The sequence below is a fragment of the Oncorhynchus clarkii genome, chromosome 19 (genome assembly GCF_045791955.1).
Source record: "Oncorhynchus clarkii lewisi isolate Uvic-CL-2024 chromosome 19, UVic_Ocla_1.0, whole genome shotgun sequence".
In the NCBI taxonomy this organism is placed as follows: Eukaryota; Metazoa; Chordata; class Actinopteri; order Salmoniformes; family Salmonidae; genus Oncorhynchus; species Oncorhynchus clarkii.
In genome coordinates this window covers 49,039,931-49,056,349 of record NC_092165.1, presented here as the reverse complement: position 1 = coordinate 49,056,349, position 16,419 = coordinate 49,039,931, and the positions used below count along the sequence as shown (strand labels likewise).

General features: G+C 44.4%; 1 protein-coding gene across 2 annotated transcripts in view; it reads right to left on the bottom strand.

Moving 5' to 3' along the window:
- The window catches only part of LOC139375344 (beta/gamma crystallin domain-containing protein 1-like), a 54,837-nt gene that overhangs the window by 18,162 nt on the left and 20,256 nt on the right, over window positions 1-16,419 (bottom strand). The window contains exons 2-10 of one of the 2 annotated variants that reach the window (XM_071117039.1): window positions 14,604-14,727; window positions 8,615-10,113; window positions 6,487-7,643; window positions 3,879-6,211; window positions 2,943-2,981; window positions 2,525-2,643; window positions 1,781-2,095; window positions 261-387; window positions 107-142 (exon numbers count right to left, since the gene is read on the bottom strand). In XM_071117039.1, coding sequence (XP_070973140.1) covers window positions 107-142; window positions 261-387; window positions 1,781-2,095; window positions 2,525-2,643; window positions 2,943-2,981; window positions 3,879-6,211; window positions 6,487-7,643; window positions 8,615-10,113; window positions 14,604-14,727 — 5,749 coding nt within the window. Of the gene's footprint in view, window positions 1-106; window positions 143-260; window positions 388-1,780; window positions 2,096-2,524; window positions 2,644-2,942; window positions 2,982-3,878; window positions 6,212-6,486; window positions 7,644-8,614; window positions 10,114-12,594; window positions 12,663-14,603; window positions 14,728-16,419 lie in introns of those variants that run through there. The other variant, XM_071117040.1, reaches the window with a different exon arrangement.

Below are 16,419 nucleotides of genomic sequence, written 5' to 3'. Positions count from 1 at the left end.
CCAAACGTGAAAATGCTATCCCAAACAGGTTTTAAACATTGATGTAAATATGAATGGTCATAGGAATAGCTATAAAAACAGGATAATTCAAAGAGGGGAAGCATACCTTTACTTCATTAGCATGCTCCACCTTTATCCCACCCTGTAAGAGATGGAAAACCACACAGGCCTTTAGCATCATGGAGATAAAACAGTAGAATACACAGTAAGGGGACAGTGTTTTTTAAAAGATAATTAAGAATGACATAATGATCCAGTACCATTTTGAGTGTTTTCAGCGATCCGATGAAGGGCTGAGGGAATGCCCAGGCCTCTGGACAGGGGTACTCGCCCGCCTCCAACACCGATAAGAGACCCCCAAACCCTGGGTCACCATACACCAGCCAGCTATGGGATAGCAACAAGGGCCACACACAAACAAAGATTAGACACTTGTACAAGACACTAAATCACACCCTTGTTCTTCAGCTGTCATGTAAATATTAACTTTAAAACACATCCAAATACGATTTCAGGCCATTAGCACTATGATTCGACAACACACCTAAGACAGACAGACATGAGCAGATTCACTAAACTACATACAAAATAATCAACATACATCGTTAGCAACGCTTTTTCTATCTAGAACCTAAAAGAGTTATTCGGCTGTTCCCATTTGATAAACCTTTGAAGAAACCTTTTCGGTTCCAGGTAGAACCCCTTTGGGTTCCATTTAGAACCCTTCCACAGAGGGGTCTACATGGAGCTCAAAAATGTTCTACCTGGAACCAAAAAGGGTTCTCCTATGGGGACAGTCGAAGACCCTTTTGGAACTCTTTCTTGGAACCCTTTTTTTCTAAGAGTGTAGCAGCACCAATGTACTGTCTACAAAAAACAACAACATGTTTGTGACTGAGATAACATCTCCTAACAGCAAATGATGTCATTCCAACAAGCACATGCAGGCCAGCCTGAATTCCAATGAGAAAAGTGAAGAAAGATCAGCCTCCATGACAAGAGTTGCAAAAGAAACGCATACACACTATAGTGAGTGAAAATGCAAAATTATAGTTTGCACACCATTTCTTTTTTTAATTTAAAAACATTTTTTTACCTGTTTTTCGTGGTATCCAATTGTTTTAGTAGCTACTATCTTGTCTCATCGCTACAACTCCCATACGGGCTCGGGAGAGACGAAGGTTGAAAGTCATGCATCCTCCGATACACAACCCAACCAAGCCGCACTGCTTCTTAACGCAGCGCGCATCCAACCCGGAAGCCAGCCGCACCAGAGGAGGAAACACTGTGCACCTGGCAACCTTGGTTAGCATGCACTGCGCCTGGCCGGCCACAGTAGATGAGCGATGAGACAAGGATATCCCTACCGGCCAAGCCCTCCCTAACCCAGACGACGTTAGGCCAATTGTGCGTCACCCCACAGACGCGGCCGGTTGCGACAGAGCCTGGGCGCGAACCCAGGGTCTCTGGTGGCACAGCTGACACTGCAGTACAGCACCCACCACCCTTAACCACTGCGCCACTGCGCAGTGGTGCTGTACTGCAGTGCCAGCTGTGCCACCAGAGACCCTGGGTTCGCGCCCAGGCTCTGTCGCAACCGGCCGCGACTGGGAGGTCTGTGGGGTGACGCACAATTGGCCTAACGTCGTCTGGGCTAGGGAGGGCGCAGTGGCCTATATCATCCATCTCAACACGCTTTTGAACATTATCAAGCTTGCTGGGGCAAGTATAGTATATTGAATTTAATTTAATAATGAAGAAAATTCTAGGTAGAACTTACACTCCAGAGTGGACCTTGATGGAGCCGGTGTTCTGTATGTTCCCATAAGAGCAGATCTCAATAGTGTCGTCGCAGAAGGATGTCATTCTCCCCAGACCATTCACTTCAGTGAACAGGTCAATCCGAGGTAGACTGTAGTCCCTCACTGCCAGGCGGATAGATCCGATGACCATGGGTGAGGTTGGCACAGGCAGACCCATGTGATCCAGTGCCCCTGGTGTCACCTCCTCTGCCCACACGTTGACCAGCTCCATGGGCCCCTCCTCCAGGGCGATGGTCCGCCCCTGGAACCTTGGCTTCTCATACAGCAGCCAGCTACAGGGACAGGATGTGATGACACACTGAGAGACATGTTCCCAACAGTCACAAAATATTGAGTTGCTGTCATGCGTCTTTAACATGAGACATTAATCAATTAATAATGTAATAGAGGATTGTGACAAGTTAAAAATGGAAGATTTGTATGAAATAAAGCATTAATTTATGGAATACAGAGTGAGGGAATGAGGAATGAAGTTTGTCCCCAACAAACTATTGTCATTAGTTACCACAGCCACAAAGTAATTGCCTATTTCTACAATTTACCTTCTTAAAATTTAATTTTAAACCTAACCTTAACCACAATACTAACCTTCTGCCTAACCTTAAATTAAGACCAAAAAGCAACAACCAAAAATGTACGATATAGACAATTCTTACTTTGTGGCTGTTGTAACCGGTGACAATCACAACAAATAGTCTTACCATCCCCTGATGACCCTGACTGAGATGACAGGAGACAGCTTCATCATGGAGGCATCCTCTACGTCCCCAAACACCTCGTAGGCCTCTCCTTCAAACTGAGCCCGCTCATGGAGCACTATCTACAACAGGATGTAGAGATTTACAGTAAGTACATCTCATGGTCATTACAACATGTGACACTTGGTGATTGTATCATTGTCACTTGCAATTTCTGATACAATAGACTGAGTTGAATACTGCAGACGTTTTATGAAATATCTTTCCAGATAATCACCATAAAATACCAAAAGTATATGAGAATAAATAATGTAGAACTCCCCAACACACAACTAGTTGTAAACCTTGCATCATATCGTGTTACTATAAAACACTGGACGGTGGATGCAGTATTTTGTTTTGAATGTAAAGTCAATCGTACCTTCCCAGGCCGTTTGTGGAACCCTCTCACTTCTGGAATCTGAAAAGGAAAAGAAAGAATGCTGACTTTCATTTTCCTCTGAGGGACTGGGGGATGGAAAAGCACAAGTATCCTATGTATTTCATGTACTCACGGCAGAACACTGGACTGCCTCCAGATAGAAATAACTCAACAAAAGACTACCAGTTATACATTTGCCAGCTTAAAAACATCAATAGTTAGCAGCCTACATGCCATGTACTGTACATTAGTGTGTAAGAGCAAACCAACATTGGTCTACACACGCTGGGCAGAAAGTAAGATGGCAGTCATGTAAGCAAAACAATGCGAGAGAAGTAGGCTTATTTGCATGTTTGTGTGCCTGGTCTGAGCATTAAAATGTATGTACAAAATGGAGTGGTTCTGGCGAAGGCATATATAAACGTTTATTGAGGAATGCCTCTTCTTGTCTTTACTTGCAAACAATTCATGACTTGTTTCTAAGAGCCATAACTTGTAAACGTCTAGAACTTTTTATTGTATTTCAACATTCCAAAATACAAAGCTGGACCTGATTTGATTAAGTGGCGTGTTGCCATGGAGATACTTTAGATGCCTGTACAAAGTGAACAGGATCTGAACTATCTGCTCAGCCCATTAAACAATGCCCTGCAGGTCAGAACTAATTTAGTTGTAAAGCTGAATCCTCTGTTTCCAGGAGTAAAGCAGTACTGAGAGAATATGAGAGACTCGGGCAGGTAGAGACAACCATAGTTATGTCTCAATCATGCAATTTTAGTCTCTATGGAAAAAAACGTATTTCTCAATCTAGCACAAAGTACCCGTCTATAGAGATTTTAGATGGATAAAAAAACAACATAGATACATACAGTACAGTAATGATGCAAAACCCCAAACTGTCAGTTGGCTTCATGTAGTCTTGTCTGAGACTCTTACCTTGGGGTTGGCTGCAGGAAGACCATTCAGAGGGGGCTGTGGGATGTGGTTGGTGGCTGGATGAAGTCCTAAGGTAAGTCCCTTTAGTCCAGTAGCGTGACCTAAGCCCATTACAGGGCTAGCCATTGTACTCTGTGTAGCACTACTCTGTGAGGATCCTTTGTCTGTCCTGAGATACTGCTCCAGGGGATCTGGCAGCTTTAGCTCAGTGAACAAGGGGAGAGGAGGAGGTGAGGAAGGACTGATTATTGACTCACCAGTTGCAACCACACCCATACTCAGGCCCGGATTCATACTTCTCCAACCCGCCCTTTCTGGCACTGTGCCCTGGGTGGTAGGAGAGGGAGGAGCACCATTAGAGACTGAGGAGGAAGGATCCCCTTTGTTCCTTCTGGAAGTCCTGGGGGAGCTCAATAGGTTGGAGAGTAGGGACATCCTTCCTAGCCGTGACGTGAGCTGACCGGTTTCTTCCCCTTGCTCCTCTTTCTCGTCTACTTCCCTCTTCGCCTCTACCTTAATTTTCACCTCTCCATCTTTCCCATCTGTTTGACACCCTGGTTTTCTTCGGGCTCTAGATGGAGACTGGAGGGCTTTGAAGAGAAGGCTGTCCTCTGCATTAGCCCTTCTTGGCTGTGTCTTCTCCTCCCTGGCCTGTTTCTTTATCAACATGGCCGGGGTTTCTTCATCCTTTGTCCTCTTTTTCAGGCCAAACTGGAAGCCATCAGCGTCAAAAGGGTTCTCGAAGCGGTCCTCCTTGATGGCGGGCAGGGCAAAGGGGGGCGAGGAGGTCTTGGCATGGTCGTGGTGCCTCTTGGGGGGCAGGGGAAAGGGGGTGCCCAGTTCCTTAATGCTCCTGATGAAGTCATCCACATTGTCAATCTCAGCCAGACTCTCATCCTCGCTGACTGAACAGTCCAGCCTTCTCTTGGTCTCCCTCTTCTGCTCCTGTTTTGAGCCGCGCTCCACGTTCAGCCAGCTGGACGGAGATTCCTGTTTCAGAGGGAGAGGTTTAGGGGGAGAGGGGAGCTTCAGAGAAGTTGGCAGCTGAAGACGCAGCTCAGCCTTGGGGTTTGCTTTTGTCGTTTTAGGGGGTTCTTTGAGGAGCAAGACCTTCTTCTCCTGAGCTTTTGTTCTTATGGATATTGAGTCCTGTTTTGTGTCTAATATCTTAGTCGCTCCTTCGCTGGGTCTTTCTTCTTGTTTTGCCACTTTCTCCTTCTGATCTTTTATAGTTATGGTCTTTGATTCCTGTTTTGCATCCATCTTAGTAACTGTGCTCTTAGTTGCCGCCTCACCCAGTTTGTCCTCTTTGTTTTCTTTGTGTGGCCCGCTATGTGCATCTGCCAAATTCTGTGTCAGTGAAGGAAGCTCTTTGTTCAGTTGGACCTCACCATTTTTAATTGGTTTCAGAACAATCGCAGGCTCTGTTATGATGTCGGAGACCTTCACTGGCTCTCCCCCCTTCTGTACTTCAGTCTCTTTCCCAGACACTATGGATATATCAGAAACTTTGACATTACGAATAGGTACTATATCGGGGGTTTGAGCATTAGCTAGTTTCTTAGATTTTTCCTCTGAGCCAAAGAAAGGTGACTGTGTTGCCGTATCTTGACTCTCTCTTCTTTCAACCACAGTGGAGGCGTTTTTGGGTGAGCTATCCTTTGCTACATCCAGGCCATGTTCCACAGGCTGATTCGTATTGGATATCCCTTCCCCAGCACTAAGTATGAGCTTCTCTGAAGCTGTAGAAGTATTTTCATTGTACTCATCACTTTTCTGATTAGCTTGGTTCTCAGTGTCAGTATGAATGTAGTCAGTCAATTCAGGCTTGGTTGATGTATATATTACTTCCTCATGGGTAGGTGTGCTTGAGGCAGACACAATGAGGCTTGGTTCAGTTGGGCGTTTCTCCAGGACTACACCTGGGTTTACAGGACCCATCTGCTGCAGTGGTGTATTGGTTAAGGCTTCCACATAGTTGTGGTCAGAGTTCATAGTTTGCTCATATTTCTTGAGGGGCTTGCTGGGCTTGCCTTTAGGGGGAGTTACCTGACGGAACATTGCACGCTTGCTAGCCACAGTCACAGAATCACTTGGATCTTTCACTGGACTTTTCAAACTCAGTGGTGAAGCCTTCCCAGAATCATCAGCAGTCATGTCCATGGTGGGAGATGTGATGTCACTCTGCTTCTTAAGTCCAAGGGAGGCGGGTTTCTCTTGCTTGGTTGGTAACAGTGAGGGAGGGGTGGGTGTGTCCCCATCATCACAGGGGGTGCTCTTATTGGAGGCCTGTTGGGGCAGGTTTGTTTGCAAAGGGCAGGGCAGCTTGCTTCCTGTTGGTGATACAATAGTTAGTCAGACAGTTAGTATAGCAGTTTGTTGGTTAGTTTTCATAATGCATTGCAAAATGAGAGCTATCCCTTTCTCTTAAATATGTGACATTTACAATTCCTCTTGTCCATCAAAGAAATTAAACCATTGGATAATTTTGAAACATTACCACCACTAAAGACACAACTAAAATGTGTTAGCTAGACAGGGGCTATGAATAAGCAGACAAAATCTTATCAATATCCCATGTTCAAAATCCATGACAAGTTTGTCTTACCCTTCTCAGGTTCAGTGGTCATTGTCTCATCTGGGGGCATTTCCTCTGGGCTGGGAAGCTCCTGCTGCTTTGGGCTGGTTGGTGTGGAAGGCCTACTATTGACAACTGATGCTCTCTCAGTGGTCTTAGTAGTTTTACTCCCTGTGTCGATGGTTTGGAGTTTACCGTCTTTCATCTTTCTGACCAGAGACAAAGAGTTGTCAGGGGCTTTGGGTAACCGGTTCTTTGGTATCATGCTGCTGTTTGTGCTGTCTGGGCGTGTGGGAGCCTGCTTTTTGACATCTTTGGGTTCACTTGTTTTGGCTATGTCAGTGTTGTTGTCCTCAGGGTCTTTTTCCATCCCATTGGATAGGTTTACCTTATCTGAGTTCACAGGTGACATGACTGGTACTTTAGTAGGTGATGCCTCTTCTGACGTAACAGGCCCTGGAGTTGGTTTCCCCCCTGAACCCACTTCATTCACCTCCTCGGTGATAGGCTTTTTGTCTGTTTTAATCATTAAATGTTTAGGTTTAGGGGTCTTCTGGGGTTTGGAACCAAGCACAGGTAGAGACACAGCCACTGAAACATCAACCACTGAGGTTGTGCCTGGTGACAGTGGAGGTTTTGATACAGCTTCTGTCTGTGACTTTTTGGGAATTTTTGACTTGGGGCTGTCGGTGACCTCTGTTTTTCCTGCGGTGGGTTGATCTTTTAATGTAGGTGACATAACCTTTGTTTTTTCACTGCCATCTTTAGGTGTCCTTTGTGATGGAGCCCCACTAGAAATCCCTGCCTTTCCACCATCTTTCAGACCCTTTCCCTTAGCCATGCCCAGGACAGCTTTGGACTTGGGTCCAACCGGAGGAGGGGGGCACTTTGACCGACTGGCTACATTACCGACTTTGTCACCTGGTTTAGACGGGGTGACCTGGGTCGTCCCCTGACATCTAACCCTTGAACCACCTGTGTTGGGCTGTGTTTTACGTCCTGGCATAGTTGTGGTTGGAGAGGCCTCATCCAGCTCTGGGGTTGGGGACGTTGGGGAACTGTCTACAGCCATGGGGTCATGGTGTCTTTGATCAGAGTCTGTACCCTTGGTTATCTCCCCAGCAGTGATGATACAGTCATTGTTTGGTTCCTTGAGGTCTACATAAACTTTTTGGGGGCTTGGCGAGCTGTTTAGAGAAGAGAGAAAATGTGTGATTAACTTTGAGGACAGGAGGGTAAAATAATTTAGTGTGCAGAACAAACTTGTCACCACAAACAGGTGTTGTAACTACATTGATAGGGTACTTCATTCATACCAACCACTATAAAACCAAATAAACATGTTATTCGGATAAGGAAAAACAGCTTTTAGCAATACGTGCAAAGTGAACCTGAAATAAATCTTTCTGCACTGAGTAGCTTGACCAAACCGATTGTGAAAAACTGCTCTCACTTAAAACTTCCAGCAGTACAGAACATCTCCTCAGGTATCAGTAGAACAATAAATCCATGAAGAGTCTTGGATGAATTCCAAGCATTTTAATCTAAAAAACAGGCTACATCACATTAATATGATACAACAAAAAGCATGCCTTGTGGCATTACTATGTCTGAAAGATATGTGGATATCAGAATGGTGTGCCTTACTTTTGTCAGCCTTGTACTGAGTCTACTCATTAAACCCTTTAGTCAAACAAAGTGACTAGTTGCTTCTGCCATCAGTCATCATTCACGATGGAAATAAAACATGGAGTAAAGCTCCATTTTGATTGAAATAAAACAGTTCATTTGAACAACTGACTTAACAATTTAAGGTAGTGTACTGACTGGGCTGTAAAGTGCACACTGTATTTTGTGACAATGACATAGGAAGACAGAGTATTGTTGCATAGTCGATGACCTGTAGTAGTACGATCAGTAATCATGTAGTCCAAGTAAAGTATACATTAAGTAATGTGACATTTTAATGACGCAGGACTTTTTCAGCTGTACTAAGAACTGCTGTTATTGTTCTCCTTTGGTACAAATAGGCACAGCTCAGGTATTTTTTACTTTCTCTCACTCAATCTTTCAATCGCTCTCTCAATCTCTCTTTCTCACTTTAGGATCAAAGCACTCTTTAAAAAGACCAAAGAAAATGTAAAATAAAGATACTTACAGTTTCACCTCGGACTTCTGAGGAATCTTTGAAGCCAAGTCTGCGATGTCATTATTTTCTAGCTCTGTTTTTGTCTGCTCGTCCCCGTCAAAACTGGGCTCAGGGCTCACATACACCTTCTTAGGGAAAATCTTTTCACTGCGGGACAGTTTCACACTCCTGTGCTTTTCCTCTTTGCTCAGGGCCATCTGGTACTCTAGAGGGGTGCTGCCCTCTGAGTCTGTGCCTGGACTGTTCGCCTCTGGCTGGGCTTTGTTTGTTGTTTTGGACTCCTTGGAGGCTGGCGCTGTAGATACAGCCAGCTTTGGCTTTGGCTCTCTGCCACTGGCCTCTGCTGCTGATACTGCTGAAGGAGTTAGAGTGGCCAGGACACCTGCAATATCAGGGTACTCCACAGGGGCCACAGTCATAGGTATGGCCAGGACTGAATGTGAATTTACACTCTTCCTCTTCCCCTTCCTCTCCCCCTCCTCTTCTCCCAATTGTGTTTCCACCCACAAGGCTTTGTGTAGCTTCACTGGTGAGTCCTGCGTCGTCCCCTCCTCTCCCCCATGTAACGTGGTCTGTGTGGGGGGAGCTGTTTCAGGGGAGCTGCTGCTGATGGATTTCAGAGCCCTCCTCCTGTTTTTCTTCCCCATGGCTGGGCTGTCCTTCCCCTCCTCCCCCTCTGGCTGGGGATCTGAGGAGGACGGGGTGTGTGACTGAGAGCCTACAGTCACTCCCACCAGGTAACTCCCCTTCCCTCCAACAGATGTTTTCAGGGAGGTCTTTTTAGACTCTGTGACCAGAGAGGTGAAGTCAGCCTTAAGGTGAGATTGGGAGAGGTCAAACGACCTGAGGGTGTTTTGGACCACTGTGCTGCCCCCTCCAGACCCATCTCTGTCTTTCACAGTGGTTTGTTCCAGATGTACCTGTAGCCTCCTGCTCGCCTCTCCCACTACATCCTCAGTGGGGCTGAGCCCTGGGACTTGGTCTGCTCCGGAGGAGGACGAGTTCGTGGGAGTCAGATTCCAAGAATTCCTGTCTGCCTCTCCGTCTGCCTCTGCCTCGGCCCGGCTCGCCCTGCACACCTGCACCTCCCTCACGCTGCCACGACCGCTGCTGTCGCTGCCTGCAAACAAAAGGTCCCCTCTGTCCACCACCACCAGCGAGGCTAGGCTGGAGGTACCAGGGCTGGAGCTGGTACTGAACACCGATCCCTCCTCCTGGAGCTCTGACAAACTTCCCTGCACTGGCCCAGCTCCGGCTTCCACTACCTCCCCCTCTCTCCGGGTGGTGGTGGGGGTCCTTTGCCAGTCTTCCTGTGGAGGTTGGTGAGGGGAGAGAGGAGAACCAGGGGACTGGGGGGAGACGGGAGAACCAGGGGAATGGGGGGAGACGGGAGAGCCAGGACCCAGCCAGGATCCATCCTCTGAGTCTGCTGAGAGTGAACCGCTCCGGCTCTTCTTCTTCTTTATGGAAAAAAAACTGCCGATGCGGTTCAACACTCTGTCTGAGCTCTTGGAGGAGACAGAGAAAAAAAACGGAAAGATAAATACCCAGATGGAGAACAGACACACCTGTTGTTTTTGGCACAGCTGTACAAATAACCACAGACGTTAGTTCCCCTCTCACTTTTTTTTTGTCCTTGATATAAAGCTGGGTTCTCCAACCCTATTCTTGGAGAGCCACCGTCCAGTAGGTCTTTGCTCCAACCCTTATCTAGCACGCCTCATTGTAATAATTATCTGGTTGAATATCTGAATCAGGTTAGTTACAACTGGGGTTTGAACGAAAACTTACAGGGGGGTAGCGCTCCAGGAACAAGTTTTAGAGAGCCCTGATATGAGGTGTGCTCAATGATGTAGTACATTTACATAGAATAGATTAATTCTCTGATTAACGCATTAACCTTAAATCCTTAACATCAACTATTACCTCTAAGATTCCGTAAATATTCGATCACAATTTATTTGGATAGTTCTTCTGTAGATGCTATACAGATGGTCATACTATCAACAAATGATCTGATAATCAACTGACTATCTATTGATAAACAACTGCCTGCTAAGGTTACGGTTAAGGCAAGGTTTAGAATAAAGGTAAGGGTTAAGATTAGGGATAGTGTAAGGGTAAGGGTTAAGTTTAGGGTTAGGATAAGGGTTAGTGTTAGGGTTAAATTTGTAGATAGTAAGTTGAAATGTTACTGATAGTCTATAGTATATAGCATTCTTGTCAAAATCAAACAGGCCAAGCTGAATGGTATAGATCAGTGTTTCCCAACTCTGGTCCTCAAGTACCCTCCAACAGCACACATTTTTGTTGTAGCCCTGGACAAAACCACCTGATTCAACTTGTCAAGTACTTGATGATTAGTTGACAAGTAGAATCAGGTGTGCTTGTCCAGAGTTGGGAAACACTGGTGTAGATGTCTCTCTGGTAACAGCCAGGTAGGAAAATGATCAGGCTTCTACAGCACCTGGGCAATGACCATAGAGATCCTATTAAAGTAATTTTCTAATGGCTAATTCTATGGTATTGACAACATTAGGCAGACCTCGGGAGACTGAAAAGATTTGCCGTGGGTCCTCAGATCCTCAAAAGGATCTACAGCTGCACCACCGAGAGCATCCTGGCGGATTGCATCACTGCCTGGTGTGGCAACTGCTTGGTCTCCGACTGCAAGGCACTACAGGGGGTAGTGCGACACTGCCCAGTACATCACTGGGGACAAGCTTCCTGCCATCCAGGACCTCTATACCAGGCGGTGTCAGAGGAAGAACCTAAAAATGTTCAAAGACTCTAGCCACCCTAGTCATAGACTGTTCTCTCTGCTACCACACGGCAAGCGATACTGGAGCGCCAAGTCTAGGTCCAAGAGGCTTCTAAACAGCTTCTACCCTCAAGCCATAAGACTCCTGAACATCTAATCAAATGGCTACCCAGACTATTTGCGTTGACCCCCCCTCCCCTTCTTTTACACCGCTGCTACTCTCTGTTGTTGTCATCTATGCATAGTCACTTTAATAACTCTACCTACATGTACATATTACCTCAACTAACCGGTGCCCTCGCACATTGACCCTGTGCCGGTACCCCCCTGTATATAGTCTCGCTATTGTTATTTCACTGCTGCTCTTTAATTACTTGTTACTTTTATTTCGTATTCTTATCTGTACTTTTTTAAACTGCAGTGTTGGTTAGGGGCTCGTAAGTAAGCATTTCGCTGTAAGGTGAAACACCTGTTGTATTCGGCGCATGTGACTAATAAAATTTCCCACAAGTCAGTATCAACAGGTTTTGAATCCCACTGCCGGACAGGTCGAATGAGAACCAACGAGGCAAACAAGGAATGTGAGGATCACCAAATCATACTAGTTTTCTATAAGATCTATTGGATTACATATCATACCTAGAAATAAACACAACAATGTACGTCCATGTCTTATTCAATTTAGACAGTGGGTATCATAAATATTCACCCCCTTGGATTTTTTCAAATTTTGTTGTGTTACAAAGTGGGATTGAAATAGATTTAATTGTGATTTTTTTTGTCATTGATCTGCACAAAATACTCCATAATGTCAAAGTGAAAAGAAAGTTATATCCAGCCATGACGCACACTGCCCATATGCGCATGGAACAAGACTGTCCCAATGTTCTTTTGGTGTCTGTATACTTTGTATTCTGTCATTTAATTTATTTTCATTGATTTAGCCAGGATAGTCTATTTAGCCAGGATAGTCTATTTAGCCAGGATAGTCTATTTAGCCAGGATAGTCACTGTTCTCCAGGGAGTCCAGGATCCATAGAATCAATACAAACATACACATCACATAAAGGCTGTCTAAACAAAAACATAGTACACACAGTAGCATACATACAAAAGCCCAGCACACTCTGTTTGTCTGTTTCCTACTATGGTACAGGCTGGAAGAGTATACAGAACATCATAGCTAAAGATAAGACACACAAACACTTAAAATAAAACCGCTACATACCATTTTAGCGATACTTGCTGGATTTTAGCCTGTAGATTTATTTTCCTTTCAGTCCCGGTATAATAACCATATCCTGCACCAATAGCAAATCAGGTGCAAAAAGTGAATGTTAATCAGCTCATAACTTCCTGCTAAGCTGCTTGGTTGAAGATAACAATATAAAATTACTAAGATGGAATAAAAGTCAACGCCGCCAAATACAATAAGTGAACTGTCTAACTTTACAGACAGACAGAGAGACAGTGTGTGTGCGATATCCGTGTGTATCTATATCTTTCTAGCCCTGAGTAGACTTGTATCAAACAAACTAAGGTACATTGCTTCAGGGCATAATTCCACTTCTATCACAGGTGCAGCATAAAGGCTATTGTGAAAGAGCTTTCACATAAAAAAAAACCCACATGAACTAATTATCCAATGAGAATGTATGGACACGGATGTCTGACTAACATCTCCACCCTTCTTCCCTCAATCAAACTGGGGCAAGTCAGTAGCCCCGGGACATCTTTATCAATATCATAATACAGTGGAAAAGACTGAGACAAGGAAAAAACACAATATGTACATTTGTGAATATTTGCTAATTATTACATGATTCAGCAGTGTACAGTGTGAATGGTTCGAACAACTCTGACACACGAAAGGATGTACATTTTTGACCTTTTGTGCCTATAACTGGCACGAGTTGAACGATTTGCTGTTGTTGTTTCTTATGGACCTGTGCACATCCTTCCTTCAGTAGTAGAAACAGACTCTGGATCTCCACAGGATTTTCACCTATTAAAAATCCTGTTGAAACAGAGCTGATTGTGCTTCTGTTTCCAAATGGCCTCAGACCATTCAGGAAACACATGAAAGGTACAGGCACAAACTTAGTGGTTATTGTGTTCAAGTTCATGTTCCAAATTGTATGCCTAGCTTAGAAATACTTAATTTTAAATGAATACAATAAAAGACACAGGATCCTATTCTTTCTACTCCAGTAACCAAGTTTCCAGGGAAAACTTAATTCTTCTTGAACGGATTAATGTGCTCAATTACGTATTTGTGAAAGCTGGATTGATATCAATAGAACATAGATAGTGAATCCTACCCCATTCATAATAATAATTAATAATAACTATAATATACAGTGCACATGTTGGACAACATGTTGGACAAGTAGGTAAGATACTGCATCTGTAGGTGGGCATATAATTTACCCTTCAACCCTAATGATTTGTATACAACTTAGAGGGGCTTCTGATAAACGTGTCTACATTTATCTTAATAACCCAAGGCATTGAAGAAATTATCATATAGATCGGTATTCAAAACCTAAATGTTGCATAATACAAAGCTATAATCTGACTCAAACTTTTATTGAGGGGTCTGTCTGAAGAATCTGAACTGCTGTACTGTTTATGTACATCTCACATATCAAAGGGTCTAATTAGCACCTACATCCTCAATAACACTTGATCGTGCAAATGGAGGGCCGAGGAGTGAGGAGGGAGGAAGGGACTGGTCTGCGATTTACCTTACTTATTTTCCAGCCCTGCAAAGTGAGTCAATACTGCCCTCCTCTGCACACCTCCTATATGACTGCACAGCCAGGCTCAGTGCAAGAAGTGGCAAGAAGTAGTATGGGGTAAATGTCTCCAAGCAAATAAACAGATTCTGTCACTGAAATGATGTTTAGTAATCGTTTTGATCAATATCAAGTGTGTTGCATATGAATCTATCCACTCTGAAAGTTCTCTCTTTTGACACATACTTTTGACAATTGCCGAACAGAACTATGGTAAAAATGTATGGTACAGTATGTTTTGCTACTATGTATAGTATAGTCACATTTCATCATTACTCTTAGATGAGTCTGTCCTAAAAGACTTTAGATTGGCCTCACAGAAGGTAAAGAGGGTGGGGTTTAAAAGTACAGTAATTCAAATATAGAACAGATATTTCCAGATGACTTCTCCACAACACAACAGAGGACTCCTATTGTAGTCTACTATATAGTGACATACCTTATTTCTGGACTTGTTGGGACTGAGGCTGTTGAAGGCTGACATGTCATAGCTGATCATGGAGGTAGCATCCCTGTCAGTCGTGGTGCTGTATTCTGTTTTCACGCTCAGTTGGTCAAAACTCCTGACGCACGCACGCACAGACAGACAGACAGACACAAAGAGAGAGAGAGAGAGAGAGAGAGAGAGGTACTGTTAGGCTTAGATCAGGCTGCTGTTCTCACCCAGTAACCACTGATAAGATGCTGAAACTTGGTTTCTATCCCTTGCCCACTCTCGCAGTCTTTCTTTTGATTTCATCTTTTCTATCATGGTTTTAACCATTCAGCATTCAGGATTAGACCCACTTCAGGATTATAATTATAATTATAACATGTCCTTATCCTCTGGTCCACTTTCTCACACACACATTCACAAACCCCATGGCATGGCTAATTGTGCCACCCGCGACCCATTCCACCTATATGTTGCTATCACATTAATGATGTATGGCCTTTTCAAAATGAAAAGGTACAAAGGTCCAGTCATCGCCCATGGCCACTTGACACACTGAAAGTAACTCAGCTGTAAGTACACATTTCTTAAACATTAACATATCCAAGAACACAACCACAACGCTTCTGTTTCCTGTTTTAACTGTGACATCTGACACCCTCGTTGTGCTTTACATGACAGACTTGACGATTTATAGCAGAGAGAAATGGTACACTGGTCAGACGACAGTCACCCACACAACTTATTCACAATTCACAACAGTGTGTGTGCAGTAGTTAGAATAACATTGTGCTTTCTGGGACACACATGTCCATAGGCTCTGGTCTGTTTTCAGGAGGTCAAATCAAATCAAATGTTGTTTGTCACAAACACATGGTTAGCAGATGTTAATGCGAGTGTAGTGAAATGCTTGTGCTTCTAGTTCCGACAATGCAGTAATAACCAACGAGTAATCTAACCTAACAATTTCACAACAACTACCTTATACACACAAGTGTAAAGGGATGTAGAATATGTACATAAAGTTATATGAATGAGTGATGGTACAGAACGGCATAGGCAAGATGCAGTAGATGGTATTGAGTACAGTATATACATATGCGATGAGTAATGTAGGGTATGTAAACATTATATTAAGTGGCATTGTTTAAAGTGGCTAGTGATACATTTTTTACATACATTTTTCCATTATTAAAGTGCCTGGAGTTGAGTCAGTATGTTTGCAGCAGCCACTCAATGTTAGTGGTGGCTGTTAACAGTCTGATGGCCTTGAGATAGAAGCTGTTTTTCAGTCTCTCGGTCCCTGGTTTGATGCACCTGTACTGACCTCACCTTCTGGATGATAGCGGGGTGAACAGGCAGTGGCTCGGGTGGTTGTTGTCCTTAATGATCTTTATGGCCTTCCTGTGACATTGGGTGGTGTAGGTGTCCTGGAGGGCAGGTAGTTTGCCCCCGGTGATGCGTTGTGCAGACCTCACTACCCTCTGGAGAGCCTTACGGTTGTGGGCGGAGCAGTTGCCGTACCAGGCGGTGATACAGCCCGACAAGACGCTCTCGATTGTGCATCTGTAAAAGTTTGTGAGTGCTTTTGGTGACAAGCCAAATTTCTTCAGCCTCCTGAGGTTGAAGAGGTGCTGCTGCGCATTCTTCACCACGCTGTCTGTGTGGGTGGACCAATTCAGTTTGTCCGTGATGTGTACGCCGGAGGAACTTAAAACTTACTACCCTCTCCACTACTGTCCCATCGATGTGGATAGGGGGGTGCTCGCTCTGCTGTTTCCTGAAGTCCACGATCATCTCCTATGTTTTGTTGACGTTGAGT